The 27,553-nt window shown below is 39.9% G+C and overlaps 1 protein-coding gene across 1 annotated transcript in view; it reads left to right on the top strand.

Moving 5' to 3' along the window:
* Positions 1–4,501: 4,501 nt before the first annotated feature.
* MYO10 (myosin X) overlaps positions 4,502–27,553 on the top strand; it is a 198,364-nt gene continuing 175,312 nt past the window's right edge. The window contains exon 1 of the mRNA XM_042464399.1: positions 4,502–4,717. Coding sequence (XP_042320333.1) covers positions 4,697–4,717 — 21 coding nt within the window. The 5' untranslated portion in view covers positions 4,502–4,696. The remainder of the gene's footprint in view (positions 4,718–27,553) is intronic.

Raw genomic sequence — 27,553 nt, 5'->3', positions numbered from 1 at the left:
ACAGTGACATCAGCGATCTCATACAATTAAACAAAAATCCTCAAAAACCATGTACAAAGCAGTCAAAGCCATCAGTTGAGGCTTGTTGCTGCCGGCCTGCCTCTCTCCCCCTCAAGATGGTGGTCGGAAGGAGGGCTCTTTGTCCTTCAGGCGAGGCCTGTTGTTGCTGACCTGCCTCTCTCCCCCTCAAGATGGTGGTCGGAAGGAGGGCTCTGAGTAAAGACTCAACAAATGCAAATGAGAAATCTCCCAGCAGACAATGAGCACTAATCAAGCAGACATCAATCCTCTTTTGCAGACCCTCCACCCTGAGGCCTGCCATTAGCAACAAAACAATATACATGCAAATTCACTCCAGCCTTTCCAGGTCACACATTATATATACCCAAGTCCTTTCCAGGCAAACATTCTCTGAAGATGCCAGCCACAGATGCTGGTGAAACATCAGGAAGAAACTTTTCTGTAACATGGCCACATAGTCTGAAAAACCCACAAAAAACTATGGATGCCGGCCATGAAAGCCTTCGACTTTACATTGCCAGGTTTGGGTTTTCTTTTGTTTATTACACTTATCTGCCAGAATAAAAATATTTTGCACCTTTGTAGTGTTCAGTGTCTTCTGGTATCCATTCAAAGATATAGCCGTGTTAGTCTGTAGAATCATTATGTAGAGAGATCTTGTAGCATGAGCTTTTATAATTCAGTCTGCTTCCTCAGATGCTTTGTGGGATCAATGATAATTAAATCCATTTCATTTCTAGGCTGTGCACAACAAAATGTGGAAAAGAAAATGGGAAGTGAATACTTTAAGGCATTGTATAAGAGTAATCATAATAATTAATATATACACAGTGACATTTCTGTTGAGGTCTGTGGTTTAGAAAGGCATTTCATGTAATTTTTAAGTTCCTGCAAATTCTGTACATTTCCTGTTAGTTTTTCATGGCAAAATCACTGGTTTCTTAATAGTTTCTTTCTGCTGAAACTTTACAAGGCTTTGCATTTCAGCCTTCAAGAAACTGCATACAGTATTACCAGATGTGTATGATTCAACACATGCAACACAGTTTTCAATAAATGATTCCTATAGGTAGAAGTGTACTAATAAATTGTACAAATGTCTCACACACATTATTTACCGTAACTCCCCAGTATTAATTGTAACAGTACCTTTTCGCCATTTATTAGGCTTGCATCACAGAATAACTTTAGTGTACAGAAAGCATACAATATGGATCTTTCTCCATTCAAAATAGTAAAGAAGTAACACATTCTTGTGAAAGTCAGAATGCAGCCTTGTTCATATTCACGTTTGTTTTCACAATTAAAAATGTTTCAGGAAATATCTGGTGGGTTGAAATAATGGTTGAAAAATGCAACTGTTAAATGAGCAGGATATTAAATTAAATGAGCAATATATATTTTTGTCAGACTTTGCGTACAGTGAGTCTTATTCATTCCACAGAACCCCACGAAAAGCCAATATCTTACTCCTATTTGACAGATGGGAAACTGAGGTTTACATCTATAGACTTGCTCAAGATTACCCTGAACAGGAATTTGAAATTCAGTTTCTGGGTATTCTCTGTCCAGCTAGTATGAATCAGTGGCCTTTACTAAAACAAAGCAACAAACCAAGGGTGGTCTATTGCAGCCACAGTTGCCTGTACCAGAGAGACTCGCTGTTCTTTGACTGTGAGTGGTCTTAATTTGTGTTATCTTGCTTTATAAGACACTATTGGGGGGGGGGGATAAAGCCAAACATTTTCTACTACAGGAGAAAGAAAATGTGTGTGTTGCATCTCTTTCCTTCTCTCTCTTTCTCTCTCCTAGGAGTTTATCACACTGGGGACAATTGGAAGTATAAATGGTGATTAAACCATTATAATCCCGCAATCGCGCTAATGGTTTTCACACATCAAGATGAAATGTGATTAAAGTGGCATTATCCCATGAACAACCAAGCAAGAAACAGCAGCATATCATTCACGGGATTTTGTTTATTGCCTGGTTATTCCCGGGATAATGGCTCTGGTGTTAATCTCATTTTAATTGTTTTTTAATGTCAATTGCACGATTTTCACAGGTTAACGCTGTTTAACTTCCACATTTCCTCCTCTGTGAAAAGCTCCCTATACCTGTAGTTATTTCTCTTTCATTCATTGTGCTCACAGACACTGAGGGAGAAAGTCTCAAAACCTTAAAAAACCTTTTATTTATTTCAAGTTCCACAGAGAATACTAAATCATGATCAACAACAACAAAATGTTCGAACAGGCTTAGGGTATGAGTTAATGGAAAAACACATACTGTATAAGGGATGTAAGGCGTGACACTGGTGTCTAGGTGTGTTGGACTGGGGTTGTTCATAGAAATGTAAATTCATGCTTCTTAAGGTGTCCAGAAGTCCTCACCGCAAAGGAGGACAAGGCACCGCAAAATGGAGGACGTTCCGGGAAACAAAACATGGAAGAGCATTTCAAAATACGAAGCTAAAAACACTCTCCTCTATAAATGGATACTTCTTAGCCATGCTCAAAACTGAGGACATTTGGGGATTCCTCCTGGACAGAAGGTTGAAATCAAAGCTTGAGGCGAGGAAGACGTAGGACTGTGCTCTAACCATTCCTACCATTCAAAGCGATAGCCATGTTAGTCTGTAGATTCAGTAAGTAGAGCAGTCCTGCACAACATACGGCCCAAGAGCCGCATGTGGCCCACAAAAGGATTTTGAGCGAGGGCCACGTGGAGGAGGAGGAGGAGGAGGAGAAAGGTCAAATGCTCGCCCTGCAAGGCTCCTCCGCTGCTTTGCTTTCTCCCAAGAAGAAGGACGGACAGGTGAAGAAGGAGGAGGAAGAGGGGCCAAAACATGCCCCTCAAGGCTCCTCCATCATGCAGCCTTCTCCCAAGGAGACGTCTGAGTGGAGGAGGAGGAGAAAGACAGGCAAGGCTCCTCCGCCAGTCTGCTTTCTCCTTAGCAGAAAACCAGACAAAGGAAGAGGATTGGATTAATATTAATTAGTTCTAATTAACATTAATTAACAATATTAACAAGCAAACATTTAATTAAAAGCTATTTGCGACCCAACAAAATGTAGCCTGTTTTAACTTTGGCCCCTAGCTACTGCAGAGTTGTGGAGGTCTGACGCAGAGAGAGTTTGGTAGCACTTTAGAGACTCAGGGAAAGAAAGAAAGAAGTTGGCAGCAGCAGCAGGAGCTTTCTCTAAACTTGAGCCTACTTCCTGAGATGCATTTAGTGGAGCGCATGTGAGGAAGAAGACTTTTGTAGGTTGCATTTTGTTTTTAATAAAGGAAATTCTACTGTTTTGACTGGACTCTTTTAATTTTTTTAAAGTGTTGTTTTAAAAATGTGTGCACGCGTGTATAGTGTTTATATTTGTTTGTTTATTTTGTCCTGCCTTTCTCCCAAGTTGGGACCCAAGGTGGCTCACCATATATATATATATATATATATATATATATATATATGTCATCCCTCCATATTTGCGGATTTGATTATTCACGGATTTATTAATATGTTCTCTCTAGGCCTGTCTAGGTCCTCCAGTGCAACTCTGTGGTAAACTTTAACTAAAAGTTGCACTGAAAGACCATTTGTAGCTACTCCAGTGCCATTCTATGGTCAGCGTATGTTGGACATTGACCACAGAGTTGCACTGGAGGACCTAGAGATTCCTAGAGAGGTGTCCTCTCAGGTAAAAACAGTATTTTTGTTATTTGCAGTTTGTCCATATTCACGGGGGTCTTGTTCTCCTAACCTTAGCGAATATGGAGGGACAACTGTCTATATATATATATATATATATATATATGTAGAATATACACACACAAATATATACTGTACACACACACACATGTATACAGACACAGAGACACATATATACAGGGAGAATATATATATATATATATACACACACACACACACACATATACTGGTCTTTGACCTAATAAAGAATTCCATACACACACACACACACACACACACACACACACATGTATAGGGAGAAAGATGGGATAATAGTCTAGGAAAGCTCATGCTGCCAACTTCTTCCTTTCATTGAGTCTCAAAGGTGGGACACAAGAAATCATGTCCTGGAAAAAGAAGAGGAGGAGGTGTTCAGCCTGGCCAGAGACTTTGTGCTTCCCGCTTCCCCTCCCTCCCAGTCCCAGTGCTAAAGGGACTGACTGAGGGAGCTGCCTTTATATACTGCCCGCCTGTTGGCAGCAGCAGGAGCTAGAAGTTGTGGAGAAGTGGGGGGGAGGGGACTCGGGGAGGGAAGAGAGGAGATTGATTGATTGAAGAGGGGCGCGCGCCTGCCTCCCCGGGTCAGGATTCCAAAGAGGCGCCGGCCTGTGATTGGCTGAGGCGGCCTTCTTCCTTCCCCGGGACCAGAGGGGCGCGCGCCTGCCTGCCTGGCTTGGCTTTGGAGGCGCTCTGCTGCTTGCTCTTGCAAAGAGTGTGTGTTGCTGCTGCTGCTGCTGCTGCTGCTGCTGCGTTGGGGAAGCCATGCGGTGCCTCCGGGAGTCCCAGCAGCAGCGCTGAGGAAGAGGAGGCACAGGAGGCAGATGAAGGCGCCTTGGCTCCGAGGGGAGCAGCGACTCGACCTGAAGGAGGAGGACCTCTCCTCCTCCTCTTCGCCTTTTGGACCCTCTCCTCCTTCTCCTTTGCCCAGCCATGGAGCCCTTCTTCGCAGAGGTGAGTCAGGACACAGCCAGAGCCCCAGACAAAGGGCTTCTTGGGAAAGGCTGACTGAAAGGAAGAAGTTGGCAGCACTCTACTTCCTCAGATGCATTTGCTATTGCATTATTATTATTATTATTTGGAGAGATATCTTGTGCCCCTTTGAGAATGACTGAAAGAAAGAAGTTGGCAGCATGGGCTTTCCTAGACTAAAGTCAGCTTCCTCAGATGCATTTGCTATTACTATTCTTATTATTATTTGGAGAGATCTTGTAGCCCCTTTTAGACTGACTGAAAGGAAGAAGTTGGCAGCAGGAGCTTTCCTAGACTTCAGTCTGCTTCCTCAGATGTGGCTTTGGAGGCAAACCTTGCTGCTGTGTGCCTCCTATTTGTCCTCGGCTTATGCCACAAGTTGCCTTGACAAGATTGGTTCACAGAGGTTTCCCCCCCATTGCCTGCCTCTGAGGCTGAGAGAGTGTGAGTTGGCCAAGTGGGTTTCCATGGCTGAGCTGGGATTCGAACCCTGTTCTCCAGGAGTCACTTTAACATTAGGAGGAACTTCCTGACAATAAGAGCTGTTCGAAAGTTCAGAAGTGGAACACACTCCCGCCTTGGAGGTCTTTGAACAGAGGCTGGATGGCCATCTGTCAATGGGGATGCTTTGATTGAGAGTTCCTGCATGGCAGAATGGGGCTGGACTGGATCAGGGCCCTTGTGGTCCCTTCCAACTCTATGGTTCTATGAGTCCTAGTTCAGTCCTCAAAGCAGGATAAGGGAAGGCAATGGCAAACCTCCTCTGCTGCACAAAGCAAACACACACCAGGCTGGATTTGTCTTGGTGGCTTAAGGGGATGATGTGGATAGCATTCATGATCCTTTGGGAAAGACCAAAGTGTGAAGGGCTTGATTTGGAAGGAATAACAATAATATAATAACACAACAACGCAACAAGAACAGAAGAAGAAGAATAACAACTATGGTGATAACTGATAGTGTTAGTTTCTCCAACCCATGGATCCCACGTTGACTATTTATTTGTATTACTGTTACTGCTTTGATGAATATGTCCTCTTTTTCCTAGCTCCAGGACAAGAGGTGTCTCGCAAAAATTAAAACAGATACATTTCTTCTCTGATCCTTCATTAATAGAAGGTTACTAATGTTAACAGTGTTATTTACATTCTGCTTTCGTCCCCAAACTGGGGCGATTTAAGGAATAAAGGAATCAATGAAAAGAAAGTTAGAGCCCCATATGGGAGGAGGAAAGGGTTAGGGTCACCACACTACTTGTTGTTGTTGTTGTTGTTTCTAACTTATGGTGACCCTAAGGCAAACATATAATGAGGTTTTCTTGGAAAGATTTTGCAGAGGAGGTTTGCCATGAGGCTGAGAGAGTGTGACTTGGATTTTTAAAAAATGCTTTAAAGCCTTGAAACCAATGGGAAGGGAAGCCTTGCCTTCCTTGGGATGGCCTGTGATCCTTCTCTTTCTCTCTGTGGTGTGTATTATGTGTGTTCTCCCCTGCATCTATCTCCCTTTTGATCCAGGGTGCCAGGCGCAGAGGTGAGCCTCCTTTTGTGTCTGTTCACCTCCTCGCTAGCCTCCCTCCATTGTGTAGCATTTAGGTCAGTAAACCGAGAAGGCATTTTCCTTTTTGGCACAGTCCCCATGGAGCACATCTGTGGTGCCAAGTGCCGAAAGAAGTGTGCCGCTTTTCCCTCTTCTTTCTGTAGGTTCACCCTCCTTGGGCAGAAAAGGCCGCCAAAAAGTTTGTTTTAAAACCAGGACCTGGCGGAGGGCCTCATGCAATGGCCTTGTGCAAAACTCACACAAAATGTGTGTGTTTTTGCCGCTGCAGGGGTCCCAGGAAAGGGCTTTTCCATGCCAGCAGAGCAGAAGGAAGAAACAGATGTGTGTGTCTTGGAGAGGGCTAGGGAGAGAGATGGAGGATTTATTTCATTTTGGTCTATTTCCTCTTTTGTCTTCTTCTTGTCCATGTTTTAATGTTGTCCAGATGTTGCCCCCTTTTTCTCTTTCAGCTTACAAGTCATCCTCAAAAATGCTGGTGGTGGGGAGGGGGGGAACCAAAATCCCTAAAGCTCTGCATTCAGATCACAGCGTCAGTGTTGTTCAATGTGAAACACTTTTAATGTGGGTTATATCTGATAGTCTGTGTGCTGTAGTGGTTTGAGCATTGAGGATCCATCTGCACCACAGAAATAATCCAGTTTGACCCCACTTTAACTGCCATGGCTCAATGCTATGGGATTCTGGGGATTGTGGTTTATTATGGCACCAGAGAAAATGTACCAAACAAGTTACAGTCCCTAGAATTCCATTGCATTCCATCGCAGGTAAAGTCGTGTCAAACCAGATTATTTCTTCAGTATGGATGCAGCCTTGGAGTAGGATTCTGTGATCAGGGTTCAGTTTCCATTTGAGCATTAAAACCCACTGGATATAAAAATCTATATACTGTATAAAACAACCCACTGGATGACTTTGGGCAAATCACGCTCTCTCAGCCTCGGAGTGTGACAATGGCAAACCCCCTGTGAACAAACATGCCAAGAAAACCCTAGGTTCACCTTAGGGCCACCATAAGTAAAGAAATGACTTAAAGGCACACAACAACAACAACAACAACATATCTCTGCTAGCAGCACTAGAGATATTTTATTATTGCATAAATATAATGCCAATACCTTTTGGGTATGTCAATCAAATAAACATCGCTTTCTTGAAGAAATTGGGAATCGTGGGTTCCTTTTGTTGTTGTTTTTTAAATATGATTCAGGGAGTGAAACACTTTGAAGCCCCACTGACATAAGCAAGAAAGCCATTTCCCTGTTTTGAAACTAACTTTTAATTAATAATAAGTTTCTGTGCCAGAACAGTCTTCAATACTCAACCATTTCACAGATATGCTACATCAAAAATGTCCTTGTGTCCCAGTGAAATGAATGCTACCTAAAACTCTTGTTTGCCTACTATCAAACTCCACTTTTCCAAAGATAAATAGTATTTAATGTAAAGCTGATTTGTGTGTGTGTGTTTGTGTTCGTTCAGCTCCCAGTTAGAGATTATCTGCCTTCAGAACCAGTGTGCTCCTGAAAGTTAGTGATATTGTGAAAGTATGCATTTGTTTAACACCAAGATTTCAGAAATGGACTCTAAAGCCTACCTGTTCTCAAGGTGACTTGTCCCTGAGATAGATTTGATGTGAGTAATGACTCCACTGGTGCATGATGGCTTGTAATGTTGAGGTAGTGTAGGTAGCAACTATATGTGGAAGTTTATAGCACTCTGTTAAGGCACTAGTAGGTGAGCCTGAATTAAACATTAGCTTCTTGTTTTTAGCTGCCTGACAGAGCCCTTGCGGAGGCTGATATTCTTGAGTAAGGTCTTTACCGGCGATTAAGTGTTCAATAAGTGGAGCATGTGACATTGTGTCAGTGTCCTTTCAGGTTTTATGGTTTCAGAAGATTACAACCAAGGACATGTTTACTGCAAGTGTGATTTTTTTAAAAAAAACTTCTGTATGAGTTTGTGCGTGTGAGAGAGATTAAATAAATGCACTGCTAGAGCAGGTCTGGCAATCTTGTTTTCACCACAAATGAAAGTCTTATTTTGCAAAGGGATAAAACTGGAGGAAGGGGTTCCCTGTGAAGGAAGCGATATTGTGGACAGGCAGCTGGTGGAGGTTGGGTTGGTTCTCCAGAGACTGGACTACAACTACCATCAGTCCAATAAAGAGAAGCCAATGGTGAGGGTCTTGTGATTCCACAGTATTGGGAGGGCTAGGCATTAACAGGGTAAGGATATGTATGTGGGGAGAGAGAGACTAAACAGATGTTATGCAAAAGGTAAGAGTTGATCCAAAATAAGGGATAGCAGCAATTCAAGAACAAGTTGAAAAGCAGTAGTTTTGCATTTGTACAGTACATGTAAATTAGCATTAGGGAGATTTTGTTTGATAATAAACAAGATATTTGAAGTGTTGTCAAAACTCCTTGGGACTTTGGACAGACCCCTCTTAAGGATTTTTAGGCATCAGATAATCCTATACCAAGATGTTGATGCAGTGTTTCTGTCCAACTCATGATGTCAAGTCTTGTTCAAGTCCTTCCTCTCTGACATGTTAACTTTTCAGGACAGAGGAGTGCGTGACATCCCACCTGGAGCCTTGATAAAGTCCAAAAAGAACTGTATGTGTGTCCTTTCTCAATATGTAGCTTGGTTCCTTATCCGAGAAGATGAGATGTATTCCTATACTGCTAGCTACTTTCATGGCCTCCCTTGTTCAATGTTTGGTTATTCTGGAATAGCTGACTTCTGAGTTTAAAAAAACAGGACAATTTCCAGTGCTGAAAATTACTTGAAAAAGCACTTCACTTTGAGTGACTGGGCAGTTGCAAAGATAAGGATGACTATGGCCAGGTGAGATTAGATTTGTCACTTGAGGTCTCTTACAGACCTTGTCACCAATTCATTGTCTACCCTTGAGTGAATCATCCGTTGTCTCCTCCCAGGAAAATTACACATCTTCACTCTATCCAGGGCAGGATGTTGGTGTCTGTAACTACAAATCTGTTATCAGCATATATATTTATTTTTTAAATTGTCTGTGAAGTGTACATGTTTTTCAGGTGTGTTTTATCTTGAAATGAATGATGTTAAGTGAATGCAGGTTGTATGGAAAATGCTGAAAGAGTTATAGAAGTTTAATCAGTGCTTGGCACGTTTCTAGTTGATACAGAGGTTGAGTCACCATAGCCTAAGGTGACAGGGAACGTCATGGTCTACCTGGTGCTTTTATCTCCACCCTTTCCTCCTTCTCAGTAACACCCAACTTTTGCTTTTTAAACTAATCTCTTCCAAGATCTACACCATAGTATATGCTGTCTCTAGTCCTTGCTCTCTTTTCTTCCCTTGCTCTTCCCCTCAAACTCTGCTTCCAGATTGTAGAATGTCTTTCCATGGAAGGTGTCTCCCTCCCACCTTTCACTAGCAGGCAAAGACCTTTTTCTTTCAGCTTTTAATTGATGGTGGCAGTAGGATCTTTTAATGGGGTGTGTTGTATTTTTGTCTTTACTGTACTGTGCTTTGAGAGCTTTTTTTAACTGTGTTAATTGGATTATCTGTTTAATTTCTTTTTTTAAAAAAAACCCTCTTGTATCATACTAATTTATCTATATTTTGCTTTAACATTTTATAAGTTGCCTTGGGTCTCATATTGGAGCAATGCTGGAATATAAAGTCTTATTTGTTGGGCTTGGTGGCAATAACACATAAGGCATTCTCTCTCCCAGCAAAGGCACACACTGAGGGAAATCTCATATTCAAGGGAGCCATGTGCTCAGTGGTTTGCAGCAGGCTGGAAGAACTGCTACTAATTCCACTACAAAGTTCTGATTTTAGGGAGAGAAAGGATAAGACAGTCAGACATGGTTATATAGACATTTTCCTAGCCCTACTGATGACATATTGAGGGCACACCTGAATGTTTTTAAATGAGTCATTGTTTTAAAGAAACTGAGTCAAATAAACAGTACAGTGGAGTTTCTTTCAAATGCATGAATGCTGAGACACTGAATAGCACTTTGCAGATTAACAAATAAATGTGAAGTTATTTAAAATATTCAGAATGCTTCACTCCAGCTGTTTTAATAATCCTGCAACAGTCTTGAAAAGTGGTCCAGAATTTTTATTCCTATATCACAGAGAGAACATTAAAGTGGAGAGAATAAAGTCTTGCCCAAACACACCCTCGGGCTGTTATCTGATATCCTGGGGATTCTTGGGCCAACAACTCACGGTCTTTGCACTGACACATATGTGCACCCTTCCATCCTTTTCTCTGTGTGTACAGAAAATGGTGTGTACATATTGCACACATGCATTCAGCCATCCATCCACCCACATGGCATACAGTATGGCCAAAGATAAGCAGTTTTCTCAGTGGTTTCAGAAAGATAGGCTTAATCATGTACTTTGACACTTCCTTTGAAATCAAAAGACTTAAAAGTACCTAATTTTGTCTGGATTGTGCTCATAGTTCCTTAGATGGTGCTCAGTGTCTTAAAGGTGTAGGAGGAATACCTTTACAGAGTTTCCAGAAATACACTCAGATGTTTTCTCCCCACTAGCTTACTGTGTCCAAATCTTGAAAGGAATCTCCTATAACTTTAAGAACTGTATAAAATGAAGCAACTAATATGGCTTTTCCCAGCATTAAAGCAAAGTGAAGGGGAAAACTGATTTGTGTGGTTCTCCTTTCTGTGATCATCTGAACCAGGGAAGCATTTTCTTACTTATACAGTTGGTGTGTGTGTAATATGGTGCTCAGGGATAGTTACTTTTGCACTAATGAAAATGACTCACCTGAGGCAAAGTGCTGTAGCCTTTCAACATAAATGTTAATTTGTGGTTTCTGAATGTGACTTTGATGTCAGGTAAAATCTTTTAGGCCTTCCAACATGTTGCTGCTCTTTTAAAGATCTCTTTCTGTGTGGATAGTGCGTTGTCTTTGATCTGTATCCAAAGTTCCACTGCTGAGTATAGACATTTTTCTTCAAAGTGACACAAAGCAAGGAGGGCACTGGACTTGAGAGCAACACTGTCCAAATAGCATAAATGCAGCTGCCCTTAAGTGTAACCTAACAAGAAGTCTTGTGTGCATGTCAGAAAGAGCAGTCCTGCTAACTGATTCTAATCTGTCTGATATCCAATGTAGGAATCCTATCTTTGGCTTGGGAAGTTGATCCCAATAGTTACTGATCCAGACTTTAGGAGTGAGTCACTGTCAGCTGAATGAATTCTACTACTGTCACCCTTTTGAATTCTAAGAGGGCTTCAGAAGTGTAATTCCAAACATGAGTGAATCATGTTGCCTTGCTACAGAAAAGTCTGAGGGCATCCAGTGCACAATTGAATTACTGTTTTGTGGCTCATACAACTTTCCCCAATTTCCTTCAGTTATTGGAATAGCCGTGGCTTTATGTGAGAGACTTTGTCAGCCTTAAACCTATTTTCTTCTTCTTCCTCAGTGATATATATATATATATATATTTTAAAAAGTTGCTTTAGGAACAAAAATAATCTGAAAGTGTCTCCAAAAATTCAGTTTGGAAGTTCAGTTATTTAAAATTATTCCTTATTTCATTGAAATGGTGAAAGAAAACTATTGTCTAAACCATAAGTTAGTACAGTATTCTTTATAATCGTGTGTCCTTCACTAATTTCACTAATGTTTTATGAAACTACAGTCGCCCCTCCTAACTTGTGGATCTCAGATCTGCGCCCTTGAATATCCACAGAGGGGTGACCTCTGCTATTTCCTATCGTGCGCACACCCAGCATGCGCGCCCAGTCTGCACACCCAGGGGCAGGCACCATTCAAGCCTATGAGGCTTGAATATACACAAGCCTCTGTTTATGCGGGGGGTGGGGGTGGGGGTGGGGATGGATCCCCTGCAAAAACGAAGGGCCAACTGTTTATGTAGTTTGGACAAAGGGCATTATTGTGAACATTCTTGCCTTTTCAAATTCACTAACATACAAATGTGGGAAGCAACAAGACTAGTTGTACTTTTAAAAAACACATAAGAGACTATTTTACATTACACAGTTATAGCACTATGATTCCGCTTTAACTATCATGGCTGCATCGTACAAAATCCTGGCTTTGTGGTTTGATGAGACACTATACCTTCCTAAAACTGCAGATTCCAGGATTCCATAGAACGTAGCTATGGTAACTAAAAAGAAATCATAAGTGCTATAATTGTGTAGTGCAAAAGGGTTCAAGGTCTCTTTTTCCAGTTGCTTACATTGTCATAAAAGCCTCATGTATGACACTTGCATGTAACATAGAGAGTAGCATCTTCTGCTGTTATTGCTTACTGTTCAGAACGGGAGGGAGCAAGGAGGAAATTTAATATGAAGAAGCAGCAACTTGTCTCTACTCAGAGGAGGAAGGAATGAGAGTACTTCACAGATGGAGTGCAACCTCCTTTTCCTTCTCAAAGACCAGACCAGCCACCTCATCATTGTCTGATGGGCATCCTCCTTCCCCATCCTACTGGCTAGAAGCACTAAAACAGTGGTCCCTGCTAGACCTGGAGGTTTCGGATGGGGTGTAGTCGGTTGTAAAATAGACCCTTGTGCTAGAACCAAACACACACACACCCACACCCCGCACTTATCCAGACATGTCACTAACATCTCTTGCATTCCTCTCTATTGCTATCTACTGTGCCTGTGTGGAACACACAGAGTATATGTTTATTTGTAAAGTGGGGAAAAAAAAGTAAAGCATTTGTAAGATACAGGAAAATACACATAGCAGATACATAAGAGAAAGTGGAACTCCAAAGGTAGTACTAAACTGGAGTTTAGCATAAAGTGCATGAACATTCTTAAATTTTAGACTTGCCTAATCACTGTCCTCCTTTCCGCACATGAAGAGATATTCGTCTTTTTTCAGAGTCTCTTTCCAGTATTATATAAGAATGCAATTTACATATTCACTTAGTATGGCATAGTTGAACATTGAAGTAATATGTGCAGTCTTCTGGCCTTTTGTAAAGTGCATTTATTTGTAACATAAGAGATGCTCTTGATGTGTACTTTGTGTTAATATCCACAATATTTATTGGACCGTATTTTATACAGCCTCTGGTTTTGATTAGTCTTTTTAAGGCTTGCAAAAGCCTATTAGTTTGTATCGAGGCTATTTGATAATGAAAAATTAAAAAGTGATCTCAAGGCAAATGGCTGGTGATACTTTTTTATTGATTCTGCAATATTAGCATAAATCTTGTAAGGTAAGTCCTTGAAATGTGCATAATTTATGATGTACAAAGAATCTGTGATGACCATGTTCTGGCCACCTTAAAGTTGGTTTGTACATGATGTTTCTACTCTTATCATTTGAATTTAGAGAAAGCACACAAAGTGCTGTTATTCAATAATGAAGAATTAGTATGCACCTTTCTCCCTTGCATGTATACATGATAGGATAGTAAGATTGGAGGTAGAGTTCCAGTTGATATACTTGCACTCTCATAAACTGCTACACATACACTGAATGCTATGTGAGGGAAGAATGCAGAAAGTAAGAATAATTTTTGCTTGTTGTGGCAGATGTTGTCCCAGATTTAGACCTCGAATCAGGCAAGTCAGCCTCTTTTCTTAGTCTTTGAAGACTACTTTGAAGATAGGGAGATAGCACAATCCCTTGTGGGGGTAACTGTCTCAACAGATTTACAAGGGTCAGATACACTTCCAAGTAGGTGGAAATTACATCAGAATGAGCACATCTGCCTTGATGGCTTTGAAATGCATCTAAGACCAGAGGATGGGGTCCTCACTCTATACTTTGCAATAATGAGCAGCAGGAACACCTGGTTGTAGGCCTTTCAAGATCCGTCTGCTAGATTTACAGAAAAGATTATTACAAAGCTTGTTTGCCATTAGTTCCATAATTAGTAATTTCTTGAGTTTTGAGAAGGTATAATCACTGGATTAACTTGTTTTTTCTTCCCTAACGTAATAAATTTCTAGAATCTGTATGAATATGTACAGATATATCTTTAAATATGTACAGATATACCTCATGCGGGCTGGGTTGCTGTGTCATAACAAACTCACTTTTCCCACTGGCTTCATTCTTAAAATGCAGACAGAGGCTGCATCTACACTGCAGAAATAATTCAGTTTGACACCACTTTAACTGCCATGGCTCAGTGTTGTAGAATTTTGGGATTTGTTGTTTCTTGTGGCACCAGAGCTCTCTGATAGAGAAGGCTAAATATCCCACAAAACTATAAATGCCAGAATCCCATAGCATTAAGCCATGACAGTTAAAGTGGTGTGAAACTGCATTATTTCTACAGTGTAGATGCAGCCATAGATATTTTAGGCAGAGATAAACCCGTTAATTCAGTTGTTGAATGATGAGTCAACACATATAGATGTATCCCATTGTTTCAGGGGGTCTGCTGTAGTCAGAACTAACAAAAAGATTTAGGCCATAATTAAAGTGAATCCAATGCTGAATTCTTGTTTCTTCACCTTTTCCTCCCTTATTCAACATGTCTGTCCGCTGTATTTTTTTCAAACCCCTTATATGTTTGATTAAACAATGTTTTCCATCTGTGCCTAACAGTGGTGTGTCCTTTGAGTCACTGCTAAAATAATATGTCTGACTGTAGCCACAAAGCACTCTCCTTCCTTTTCCCTCCCTTAAATTAAGCTGGCTCCTAAAGTTTTAGTATCGGGAATAGCTTGTGTGGTTCTTCTTTTTTTCCCATTGAAACCTCAAATGAATGTCCTGATACTTCAGTGATAATATAACTAAGCAGTTTAATTGTGCTATAAAATGATATTTTACATTGTATGCTGTAGATTACAGAATCATGTGGCTTTATGTAGCTGAATTAAAATAGTGAAATCTACACAATTTTAAATTTAGCATATATATCAAACTGTTTCATCAATATGCAGTTTTATAAGCAAAACATTTATCCCGTAAAATTCATTGAGAAAGTGCTTTATGTATTTCTTATTAGTGGGAACAGCATAAATTTGAGATAATTGCAGGCTAAATGGATTTTTTCTGCTTGAGTAATGTTATGTATTGACAAAATAAAGTTTAAATAGTCTAGGGAAAAAGCCAATGTTGCAAGATGGAGTTCAAGCCAGGACAAAGTACAACAGTAGGCCTAGAGTGTCATATATTAGGTTGTGGTTTTGTGATGAGTTCCAGGCCCACATATTTTAATAGTTTTATTTTTCAGTGCTGTGTTACTAAATTTGATTGTTTTCATTTCGAGCTTAAGAATGCATTTTATCTAAAGGAACATGCCGATGTCATGTCAACAAGCAGCACTCCTTCGGTTATGCTGTTCCTTGTCTGAATTAAGATGAAGTATGGAAAAGGAGGGTGACCCAGCATGGTGTAGTAGTTTGAGCATTGGACTATGACTCTGGAGATCAGGGTTCGATTCCCCACTTGGCCATGAAAACTCACTGGGTGACCTTGGGTGCGTCACACACTCTCAGTCCTGAAAAGCCCATGACAGGTTAGGCTTAAAAGTGCCACAAGTCCAACATTTCCAAGCACAATTCAGATTGCTGTTTTTGACCTATAGAGCCCTACATGGCTTGGGTCCAGGCTGTTTGAAGGACCGTATTTCCCTGTATGAGCCCCCAAGAATATTGAGGTCATCGAGAGAAGCCCTTCTCTCTATTCCACTACCCTTCAGGTGCGTTTGGTGGGAAGAAGAAAAAGGGCCTTTTTCAGTGGCTGCTCCCAAACTCCTTCCCTAGGGAGGCCAGGATGGCTCCATCTCTGCTGTTCTTCCGGCGGCAAGTAAAGACATTTCTATGCCACCAGGCTTTTGCATGACAGGGATGCTGCTTTTTGTATTTTGCATATTTATAGTGTTTTAACTTGGACTGTTTTAGATTTGTAAGACACCTTGAGTCCCTGTACTGGGAGGAAGGTGGGGTATAAATAATAATAATAATAATAATAATAATAATAATAATAATAATAATAGAAGGCACACAACAACAACAACTTTGAAAAGAAGGGGGGAAGAATGGAGGAAATCTCTCTCTTTCCATCCCCCCTGTTTGTGTTGATGTGGACGCATGCCAGTTATATAGTCATGAGAACCAAGTGGTAAAGCATTTCTTGAAGTGTACTTCTTAAAGGTTGTAGGTAGGGGAAGTGGGAAGGGAATGGTTATATCCTTTTAATGGGAAGAGTGAGTCAGGGAAAAGCTAACTAAAACCATTCCCATATACATGGCTTTAATGCCCAGGGTATTCCAACAAAAGAAGAGCTTTTAAATAGTCTTATACTCCTCAATTTCTAGACTCACTGCCACATCACTCAGACCTTACTCAATCCTGTCTGGCTTCAAAGATAAGTAGGTTAGTTTTGGGATGAAAGATCATGAGGGAACAAAAGAGATTTTCAGGTAGGAGTTGGAAAAAAATCCTCCCTGAAGCCCAGAGAGTCAGTGGACCCATGGTAGTGTAAGGGAAATATGAGCAAAGTTTTTCCCTTCCGAGAAGGTTCTTGGAGTGCCCAGCAACAAAGGAGAATCAGAGTTCGAGATGTGGTCCAGAGTAAGACACAGGTTTATTTTACCGATCGGGGCTGGCAGCTCACCAAGAAGGTGAATCCAAAACTGCCGCACCCTGCTTTGTATCTTTCACATTCTTATACATTTTCCTACTTCTCTATATCCTAGCATAAGCCAATTACAAAAAGCAAGAACAGCCCACTACCTAATAAGGGTGCAAGGTTCAAAAGTTCATGAGTTAGGCTTGAAGTTACTAGCAAGGAGTTTCTTCAGCCGTTGCCTTGTGAAGGAAGCTAAATTAATGAAATAGTTCTGCGGTCAGGCCCACTTACAGGAATGAGCAAGGTGTAGCTTCAATTGCTTAAGCAGAGCTTGTCTGTGGCAAGCTTTGTCCCTGTTTCTTCATACAAATTGATAACATGAACATAGCTATTTCATATTTATAAACTTCAAACCTCTCAGTAGAAGACATCTTCCTATGTAACCCAAGAATATTATTTCTTTCTGTGGATTGGCATCAACTAACCATGTGAATAAATAACAGTAGTTGCCCTTGTTCAGTCCTTTTTCAATGCTCAGCATGTGACTTGGCAAGGTTGTACTGTGTGTTTTGACACGCTTGTTCCACATGATGCTAGTAGGTATGTGAAAACCCACAACATAACACATTGACATGTGATGAGCATTCCTCCCTGTTCCTGGGAACTACAGCAGCAGGGGTTGCCATGAGCATGCCATTTTCAATGTTTGTCATCTCTCTGTTCCTTTTAACCTTCTTTTCCCATTACCATATATCTGTATTGCACTGTCTGCAAACAAATATTGAGTACACCTGAATATGCTTTTTAATACAAAAAGGGGGGGGAATGGGGCATCTGAATTGAGGCAAAGAAAAAAAATCTTGCGGCTTTTATAGCCAACTCGAAAAAGCTGGTATTTCCTGTTTCCCCCCAAGTGTACACCAGAAAGAATGTGATTTAAGTAAGCTCTTTGTTTTTAAAAATATTAGAATCATATTGTGCCATGAAAAGCCCTTCCCTGTTTATGAAAAAACAAGACATGGGTTGTTGGGTTTTGTTGTTGTTGGGTTTTTTTTTTTTGGCTAGATAAAATAAGTCTTTGAGCTGTGTTTTTAAAGTTTTCTGGTTCTAATATTTTTACTTGAAATAAGAAAACATCGAGCAGATGACAGTTTTTCTGGCATGGGACCTAGGAGAGAAAGATGGCTGCTTTTAATTTTTAAAAAATTTCAGACATATTTCTATTCAGAAAACATGCTTATGGCAATACGGATGGGGTGTGTGTGTGTGTCGTTTGTTTACTCTTGATTGTTTAGGAAAGAAGCTGTAGGGATACAAGGGTTTTTCACGCATCAGTGTTTCAGTTACTGGACAGAAGATCAGGACTCCTTTTCTGCTGTGCCAAAAAAACAGTAGCCACGAGATTTAAAAAAAATAGCACCATAGCAGTGACAGAGGCACTGGAAAGGTAACCCTAGAAAGCAAATATAATCAAAGAAGTTGTTTGTGTGTGTGTGGTGGGGTACTATTGCAGTTAATTGTAATTGAAAGTAAAGCTGAAAACTATTTAGAGCAACTTTAATTTTGATCAGTTAAATGCAAGCATTGATTCTGGAGTCAGTGAAAGACAATAGAATCTGCTGCCATTCGCCTAGTATGGAGGCTGGTAAAGCAGATGCTGTTTCTCACCGCCCAGCTTGGCCCAGTCATGCCAGTAGCATTTGTTGTTGTTGTGTGCCATCAAGTTTTCCCAACTTAGAGCAACCATAAGGTGAACCTATCATGGGGCTTTCTTGGCAAGTTTCTTCCGCAGGGGTTTGTCGTTGCCATCGCATTAAGAAATTTAAAAATATAACACCACTAAAAACATACCAAATCAAACACCCCAATAAAGAAGTGCACTATAAGAGTGCATTGTAAAGTTAGCATGTCACAATTGAAAATTTCAGCCAACAAATTAAGGGGCACTGAGCTCAAAGGCACTGTATAGAAGTGCATGGGCAGGTTTGAGAGAAAGGGAGAGTATACTATTGCTATTGTTGGCGTTGAGAAAATGGTGAAGGAGGGTTGAAGGAACACAGTCTCTGGTTTCATCAGTGTGACTGTAGTAAACAATGTAATAAAACCTAAGCTGGAAAAGAGTGGGTTTTTACTTTACCTGATCCTATTGTAGCTGTGTATGGCTGTCTGTGACAAACAAGGTAAACAGCAACTGCCTCCAGGATACCTTACTGGACATGCATGAATCACAGAACAGAGAGAAAAGGGGATAGTTGTAAGCCTTCCTTATCAGCCATCCCTAGCATATTAAAACAAAACAGAAACATAGCACCACCAAAATGGAAATCATAGGAATAGTAAAGGCTGGTGAAACAAAAGATCTTTGCTAGATGGATTTTGGAAAAAGCTTTTAAAGGTCTCTAGAAGATTCAAAATGTTTTTGTTTACTTACTTTTGTTTACTTCTTACTACCTGAATTGCTTGTTTCATTTCACATTATTAGGGTTATTTTTCAGTGGGGGATAACTTGTTGAACTAGTTATCTTGTTTGTGGGGTAGGAATCTATCCATTCTTTCCATGTTATTTCTGCCTCTGCTACCAAATGTTATGTTAAAGTAGTGCCCAGGAGCGCATAGAGTTAATTGGGGTATATCTGTATTTCTGTGGCTGTTTGAGATAATGCTGAGCTTGTTTTCATCTCCCCCCCCCTTCTGCAACATATACAAATATAAAAAGAGATGGTAAATCAGTTCTTTTTTTCCTAGAATACTTTTGGATTAGATTTTGAGACATTTTGAACATTTTCCCTGTGATCTGGAATATTCACATTTTCACCAAGGTACACAGGAATAAATGTGCTTTTTAAAAAAAACACCTTTTCAGTTTCACAATTTCAGTCAGTTTATAGGAAAGGAATGACTAGTTTGGTAGCCATAGAAAAAAAGCTCCTTTCTGTTCTTGCTCTCTTTTCTTTAAATCATGGCAGTCCTGATGGCCCATTATGTAGAAAGCATCACAGGTATGGTCTGGTGAGAAAAATCCAATTGAGGCTGGCAGGAAACACTTAAAAGGTGCAAATTGTTAGACACCTCCATCTCCTTTCTGTTTTGATCCTTGGAAATTTGTCAGGAACACATTTCCAAGGTGTCCTGGTCCTTGACTAGTCCTATTTAACTAAACCAGGGTTGTGAATGGTGCAACATTCTCTATGACACCACTTCACTTGACATGGCTCAGTGCTGTGGAATTCTGGGAATTGCACTTTGTTGTGGCACCAGAGCTCTCTTGAGAGAGAAGGCCAAATGTCTCACAAAACTACTACTGAGGTGTTAGAATTTAAACGCATAAAAATAGTAATCTCATTGTCTGAGATGTAATACCAGTGATAGCCAAAGTTCCTGACTATGTTAGAAACACTTGCTAGGATCTTTTGTTGAACTCACCCAGCTTCCCCTTTTCTCCTCTTCCCCAGCTAAATGCTCTGCTTCCTGTCTGCAGCCTGTTGCCTTTCTATATCTGCTATTCCTGATTAATCCCGTGGGCCTGGTCAGGTTAGGAAACAGATTACTGTACTTCAATTTACTGCAAGCATGCTTGCACACAGGCATGAATTTAATGGTGTGTGATAATCATAAAATAGGTACTGTATATGTTATTGTCGTATGGGTGTGTCACTTCTGATGCAAATGAAGTGAGTGGGCAAATGCAGTAGAGGTACATTGAAAATGCAGAGTACAGTTTGGTGTGGTCAAGCTTTATTGTTTGGAATCATGGATGTAATATTGGATTATTAACATATCTGTAAGAATTGGATAAAGTCACCTTTTGAAAATGAATGGAAGGTTGTTCCTTCACTTCTGTCTTTACTCTTGCCTTTAGTTTGAATATAAGTGAGTGGATGGGTCATAGTGATGGTGGCCACTTGCAAAAGTGGAGAGGCTTCCTGTATTTGAACAATTGTGTGACAGAGAGAATGTCCGCTGGTGGCATGTGTCTTCCTTGCCTTTGATGAAGTCTGTTTATGACTTCATATTTTTCCCATACTTTTCAGCCCCTTAGCAAAGGCACCCCCAAAAGCTTTGCAACCTGCATGTTTTGCATTTTCTCTGATGTAAAGCAGTGCTACACAAAATGGTACTACAGTATAGTCCTTTGATTGCTGCTGGTCCTTGAGCCATAGTCCTTGGTAAATGTCCAGGAAAGAAAGAAATAATTGTAGCCAGTGGGGCACATTGTATGTGGGGTGTGTCTGATAACCTGAGAAGCACCAGTGTAAAGGTCAGATTCACATTTCTACCCTTTTTTTAAAATATCAGTTTGGGAATGAATTGGATACTCAGGGCCTGAACAGACAGGCCAAAATAAAGCTGCTTCAGGTCACTTTGGAGGTATACTGTTTAAATGACATATGTATCTTAAGAGGCCAGAAGTTGCGCCAAGTCTGCACTCCAGTTCTTAGGACTGGAGCGTGGCTTTGGCACGGCTTCTGGCCTCTTAGGATGCATGCAACATTTAAACAGCATAACTCCAAAGTGACCCGAAGCAGCTTTATTTTAGCCTGTCTGTTTGGGCCCTCTGTTAATAACCATTCGTAAGTGACATCTGCATGCCTCTTAGGACATGGCCTTAAGGTATCTATGTGCAAAAACTTAATGTTGATAAAGGTCTATTGCATCCCCTTCCTTTTTTTAAAGAACTCCCCTCATTTGTTTTTTAAAAAAACCTATAATTGAAATGGCTTTTGCTGCCACTCCTGTGTCTTAAAGGAGCAAGACAGGAAGTCTGCATTACAATTGGTTTTCTGTACTGACTACATAAGGGCCTCTTTGTTATGAATGGCTGTCCTAATTTTTTTCTTCAGATTTTCAGAGACCTTTTAGTCCAGTTGTCTTTTGATGCCTTTTTCATCATGTTGACATTAGATGCTCTTTTGTGGCAACAGCCTGTCGCTGAACATACTGGAGTGCCTCCCTTAATCAAAAGTTAGACCTCCCACTTTTGCTTGGGTCTTGATCAGTGGCTCTGCATCATGCATCTGAGTGAGTTAGAAGTATTGCTTCTGCTCATTTGGTGACTTCCTTGATTAAGCCCTTAGTGTTTTACTTGATAGTTCTCCATGTACCAGTTAATAAGCATCCAGGTGAAAACAGAATGTACAGAAAACGTGCACCCATTAGAAAAAAATCAGGGACATAAAATGGAGATGAATGTTATTTGTGGGAGGAAGAAAATCAAAGTAGGACTTATTTGGACTATGTAACCTCATTAGAGATGATAGTGTAGCCTGTGTCTGGGTTATTGGATGGTGAATGATGTGAAAGTCTTGCGTAGAACATGCTAAACTAGATACAGTATACTCTAGGCCACAGAAACAAACGAGTTAGCTAAAGACACTTTAGTGCTAAAGGCTAGTCATAAAACACTGCTGTTATGGCATGTAACACCCCTGTGTTCATCTCCAAAAGCAAACGTTTACACTTATCTTCAATCTCCATGATTCATAAGTCAGAACGATACTTGGAATATGTTCTTCAAGAACAAACATGCTGAAGAGAGAACTGGTGGATGGTGCAATCCCCCCCTCCTTTTATAGTTTCTCTTGGCTATGACATGGGTGGGGGCAGTAAATATTTATGTTGAAACCTACCTTACAGGCATACTGTATACATGTAGATCCCTGTTGTTGTTGCAGGCTCTTACAGGTGCCTAGCCTCTGAGAATCTTGTGGCAGCTTGCCAAATGGTGGGAGTACAGAAATAACATCATTCAGCTGAATGAAAATAGATACTTGTAAAAGATGGGCCTAGATTCTACCTAATGTCCCCCCCCCCCTGTTTACATCAGTGCATCTAATGAATTCAGCACAATCACTGAATCTGGCTTCTCAGACCAAGCATGACAATCTTTAGCCTATCCCTGACAGGTGGCCAAATGTCTTTTATAGAATCATAGAATCATAGAGTTGGAAGAGACCACTAGGGCCATCCAGTCCAACCCCCTGCCATGCAGGAAATCCAAATCAAAGCATCCCTGACAGATGGCCATCCAGCCTCTGTTTAAAGACCTCCAAGGAAGGAGACTCTATCACCCTCCGAGGGAGTGCATTCCACTGTCGAACAGCCCTTACTGTCAGGAAGTTCCTCCTAATGTTCAGGTGGAATAGGACATGTTCTGCCCCAGCAGAGCATTTCAGTTATGGTCTGCTGCCCTGTGGGTTTTATAAGTATGTTCTGTATGGACCAGTTATCTACTAATCTGGCTTGATTCCTTCAGTTTTTTAAAATAAAATTAACCTCTCTGACAACATTCCCACCTTCCCAATCAGCACACAAACCCTCTACCTATTCAGCAGCATGTCATGAGCCTTTTAGTTTTGAAGGCGATGGTTGAACAACTAATTGCTCTGTGGGCCAGCACATTGTCTGGATACCATCATTTATCTTGACAGCTGCTGGTCCAGTTTTCTCCCTTGACTTGTCAGTAAGAATGACCTTGTAGCTTTGGATGATAGTCTTTGCCTAGAAGATCAATATGGACAATTTCATCCTGTTGATCTGCTTTGATATCTGTGCAACTGATGACATGTTGCTGTGCATGAGCCATACAGTGACAAGGCAATGGGACCTGACCGGTAGTGATACCAAGCACCTGGCAACTCACAATCTATGGTTAGTATGCTTTGCTTGTCTTGATCTGTATTGGGCTACTCTGTGCACTTTGGAAGCACATGGGCATAAGATGAAAACAACAGATGCATGCTTTTCTGATTGTACTAAAGTGTTACAAATGCAATTCATGACAAGCTCAATTCGTTATCTTTTGATTTGGGTTCCCAACACTTTTTAAAGTTATGGAATAGTGTTTGCCGAAAAGAGGTACTTGCTGTCTTGAGTAATAACAGGGAAGGAAAGATGGTGAAGGCATGAGCAGAGGTGTGGATTTTCCAGAAAAAAACAGAACTGGAAGAATTTTCCTGAAAATATTTCAATGTTCAAAATAATTCAAAGTGCTTGTTATGACCTATAAAGCTCAGGCCCAGGCTCTAACATCCTCAGGAGAGGCCTTTCTCTCAGTCCCACTACCATTGCAATCACAGTTGGTGAGGATGTGAGAGAGGGTCTTTTCAGTGGCTGCTCCTAGACTCTGGAAGTCCCTTCCTAGAGAGGTCAGAATGACCCTCTCCTTATTGTCCTTCGTTTGGGAAGCTAAAACTGTTTTATTGAGACAGGCTTTTTAAAACAAAGTTTTTGAAGAACACGCTAGGGGGTGCTATATAATTTTAACTGAATTGTTTTAATAGCTTTTAAAACTTTTTTTTACCTATAGTGAATTGTAACATTATAAAAAATTTAATTCTATTTTAATGTGCACTTTTTGCACTATAAAAAGAAAAGGGATTTAAAAATGCACAGAGGAGGGGAAACCCTTCAAACCATAGAGTTATCTTAGCAAACCATGTCCCAGTTTAAACGTAGTTTGAAAAGTTCTAGTGCAGATCCAAGAAATCTTTGCAAACGCTGCTTACAGAAGAATGGAATAATTGGATGCAGAACCAGCAACCCTTAACAAAATCCAACTAGAATTTACACTTCTTTATCCCAAGAAGTCACACTTCTTTAGACTAGTCTGGAAGAGCCCTTATATAGGAGAGTACAACTGTTCAGATTGTCTGGATTACTGTGGGAAGTAGGACATAATGGATTTATTATAGGAATGAGCATGTGCAGATGGGAAATGGAATAAGCCTTTCATCCCTATTCTCATTGCAACCTTTCAGTCATCTCCTTTGTTTTGTCCTGGTTCTTGTCCTAAAATGAACGGCTAGTAAGATAATCTTAATTTATTTCCAGGTTTCTCTCCTTATTATCTCTTTGTCTTCTTTGCCACACAAAATGTGTCAAAGATTAACTGGAAGTGCCTAGGGCAAAGGGGATGAAATAAGATAAGATGAGTATTCCTTTTCTGAAATACTTGAGACCAGAAGTGTTTCAGAGTTGGGATTTTTTGGATTTTGGAATACAAGTAGCGTAGTTTGTGCCTGTGTAGTACTATATTTATGAGGCTGGAGAGAGGCGTGAAGAATTTATTAAAGTCTTGCCAGAACTTTGAAAATTTACTTTTTGGTTCAAAGACTCTCCTTCCAACATGGCTAGATTAACTAACCATGACTCTCAGTGGCCATGCTGTCTGTGAAATTTTGGAACTTGTATTCCAAAAGCCAAAACTTTCCAAGTGCTCTGATGTGAGAAATCATGGTGTTCAGCATTTTACAGATTAAGGTCAACACTGTTTAGTTAGGGATGGATTGGAAGCTGATAAAAATGTTAAAGTAATAGTGTATTGGCTAGTCCATTTCTTGCTACTATGCTTTTGGACCGTTTAAAGTTTCTGGGCTATTTTCAAAGGTAACCCAAATATTATAGATAAAAGCGGGGGGAAGGACACTGTCTTTCAGTTTGAAAAATTTTCCTTTTTCAATTGGTTGGAAATAATCCTTGTTTTAGGAAGCCAGGTTTGTGCTGTTTACAAGTGAGATAAACTGTGGTTTTTTCTGCCTTCAAATCTCCTGTTGACCTATGCCATCCTATGGCAACCTCATAGGGACTTTTAAAGGCAAGGAATACTCAGTAGTGGTTTTGCCAGTTCCTCTGAAATACAGCCTACAGCACCTGGTATTCATTGACGGTCTCTCATCCCTGTACTAACCAGGGAGACATAACCTTTACCTCCTGTTAGATCAGGTTTTTTTGAATAGGCATTTCTAACTACTCAACAAGTGTCTTCAGCCAGAATGCAAATATGATTAATTTCAATTGTACAGAGGATGAAACTTCCTCCTGCAAATAGTTTTGGGTAGCTAGTGACCAATTTCTGTCCCTGTCCTATAAAAATTTTCACTTCAGATGCATTGGTCAGCAGGGGATTACAGATGACTGTCATGACCTAAAACCTCCATTCAAACCTTTATCCTTTTCATTCAAGAAATTAATGAATTGTAGTCCTAGGCACATCTTTTTAAAGGACTATATAGGGTTTCTTTTAGGGCAGAGGGCAGGAGGTCAATGAGGGACCAGTTCTTTTGGTTAATAGTGCTTCTTTGTTGTGCTTAAGTCTTCTCTCCCCCTTTTGTGGTTGAAAGAGACGTTGTTCTTGGCATATGTTGGCTCTTAGTATTGCTTGGATTAAAAAATTTGTTTTCAACCTTTAATAGCCAGGTGCGTCACCTGAGTCTTCAGTTAATTAATCAGTGGGTGTCAGTATTGATAGGTCTAGGCACATTTTAATTGGCAAAGCTGCTAATTTGTGGTTAATTTGTGTTTTAATAGAGAAAGAAAAGCTATATACAGAGATTTCTCTTGCTGAGTTTTGTAAAATTGTGAATTATCACATACTACTATTAAATAGTAATCTAACCACATTGACTTCATTTTGATAATGTGCCAATTTATTTATAGTCAGTTGATTAATCCACTTAAAGTTTTTATACGCAATTGACAGTCTTGGCGAAATAGATAATGCATACATCTTTAGAATAGTTTTAAATTCTAGTGCATTTGTCATTGGATTTTTTTATTCTCCATTGTCAACAGCAAGTGAAGGGATTTCACAGTGACTTCTTATTTTTTCCTTTGGTGTTGGCCCAATAAAGTGTTGCTGCTTTTGGATTTCTTTTTTTTATTATTAAACATTTATGAAAATACACATATATACCAACCAAAACATACATAACACAAACACATAAACTTAAATTAAAAACACAAATACAGCAAGCAAAACTTCACTTTTATCTGAAAGGCTTTTTATACTTCCGAGATGATAGTTTAATCTTCTTAAATTCTAGCTTATATGGTTTCCTATATAATGTTGTCACAGCCGAGAAACAAAGAGTTCTATAAAATTCCAAGTAAGTTCTTTGGGGGAAAAGAGGACTATGAATCTATTTGTATGTATATATACTTAGATACCTTGATACAGAGAGCCGGAAAAAAAAGGAATAATATATCCCCTGTTGAATAGTTACTAGTCAAATAAAGTACAGCAAAAAAGGGTAATTATAATTCAATTTATCACTTAATCTCAGAAATTACCTTTAAATAATCTATAATTTACTTTCTCTATATATTTTAACACAGGACCAATCTTTTTCAATTTCTTAACTTTCTCAACCATATTTTCTCTCATTAGAGCTGTTAAAATGTCTATATCCATGCTTCATATAGTTTATTAAGCCATTCTTCTTCTATTGAGTTCTCAGGTTTTTGCCACAATTTAGCATATATAATTCTAGCAGATGTGATCATATACAACACTATGTGTCTATTATTTTGTTTTGATTCTTTACTCATTTTGGATGTCATATTCAAGAGGAATAAAAGTGGATCAAATGGTATATTAATTTGAAGAATCTCTGACATTACAGATTGTATCTTTCTCCAGTACTTTTCAGCTGCTTTACATCTTCACCATAAATGGATATAATTCGCATCCATTTCAGCATAGTATGTTTTATTGTCTCCTGTTACAATTGCCTCTTGTTCAATAATTTATAAAATTTGGATATATGACTTATTTTATTATCAAAGAAAATTTCATCAAGTTCTATTTTATCTTTATTAATTCCTGAGTTTTTGTTATCAAGCCAAAAACGTTCCGAGAGTTATCTATGGAGATACCAATTGTTTGTTATACTTTCTGCTTTCATTTGATCTAATGATTTAAATTCTCCTCT

This window comes from Sceloporus undulatus, chromosome 4 (genome assembly GCF_019175285.1).
Source record: "Sceloporus undulatus isolate JIND9_A2432 ecotype Alabama chromosome 4, SceUnd_v1.1, whole genome shotgun sequence".
NCBI classification, from domain to species: Eukaryota; Metazoa; Chordata; class Lepidosauria; order Squamata; family Phrynosomatidae; genus Sceloporus; species Sceloporus undulatus.
This window is presented reverse-complemented; position numbering and strand designations above follow the sequence as displayed.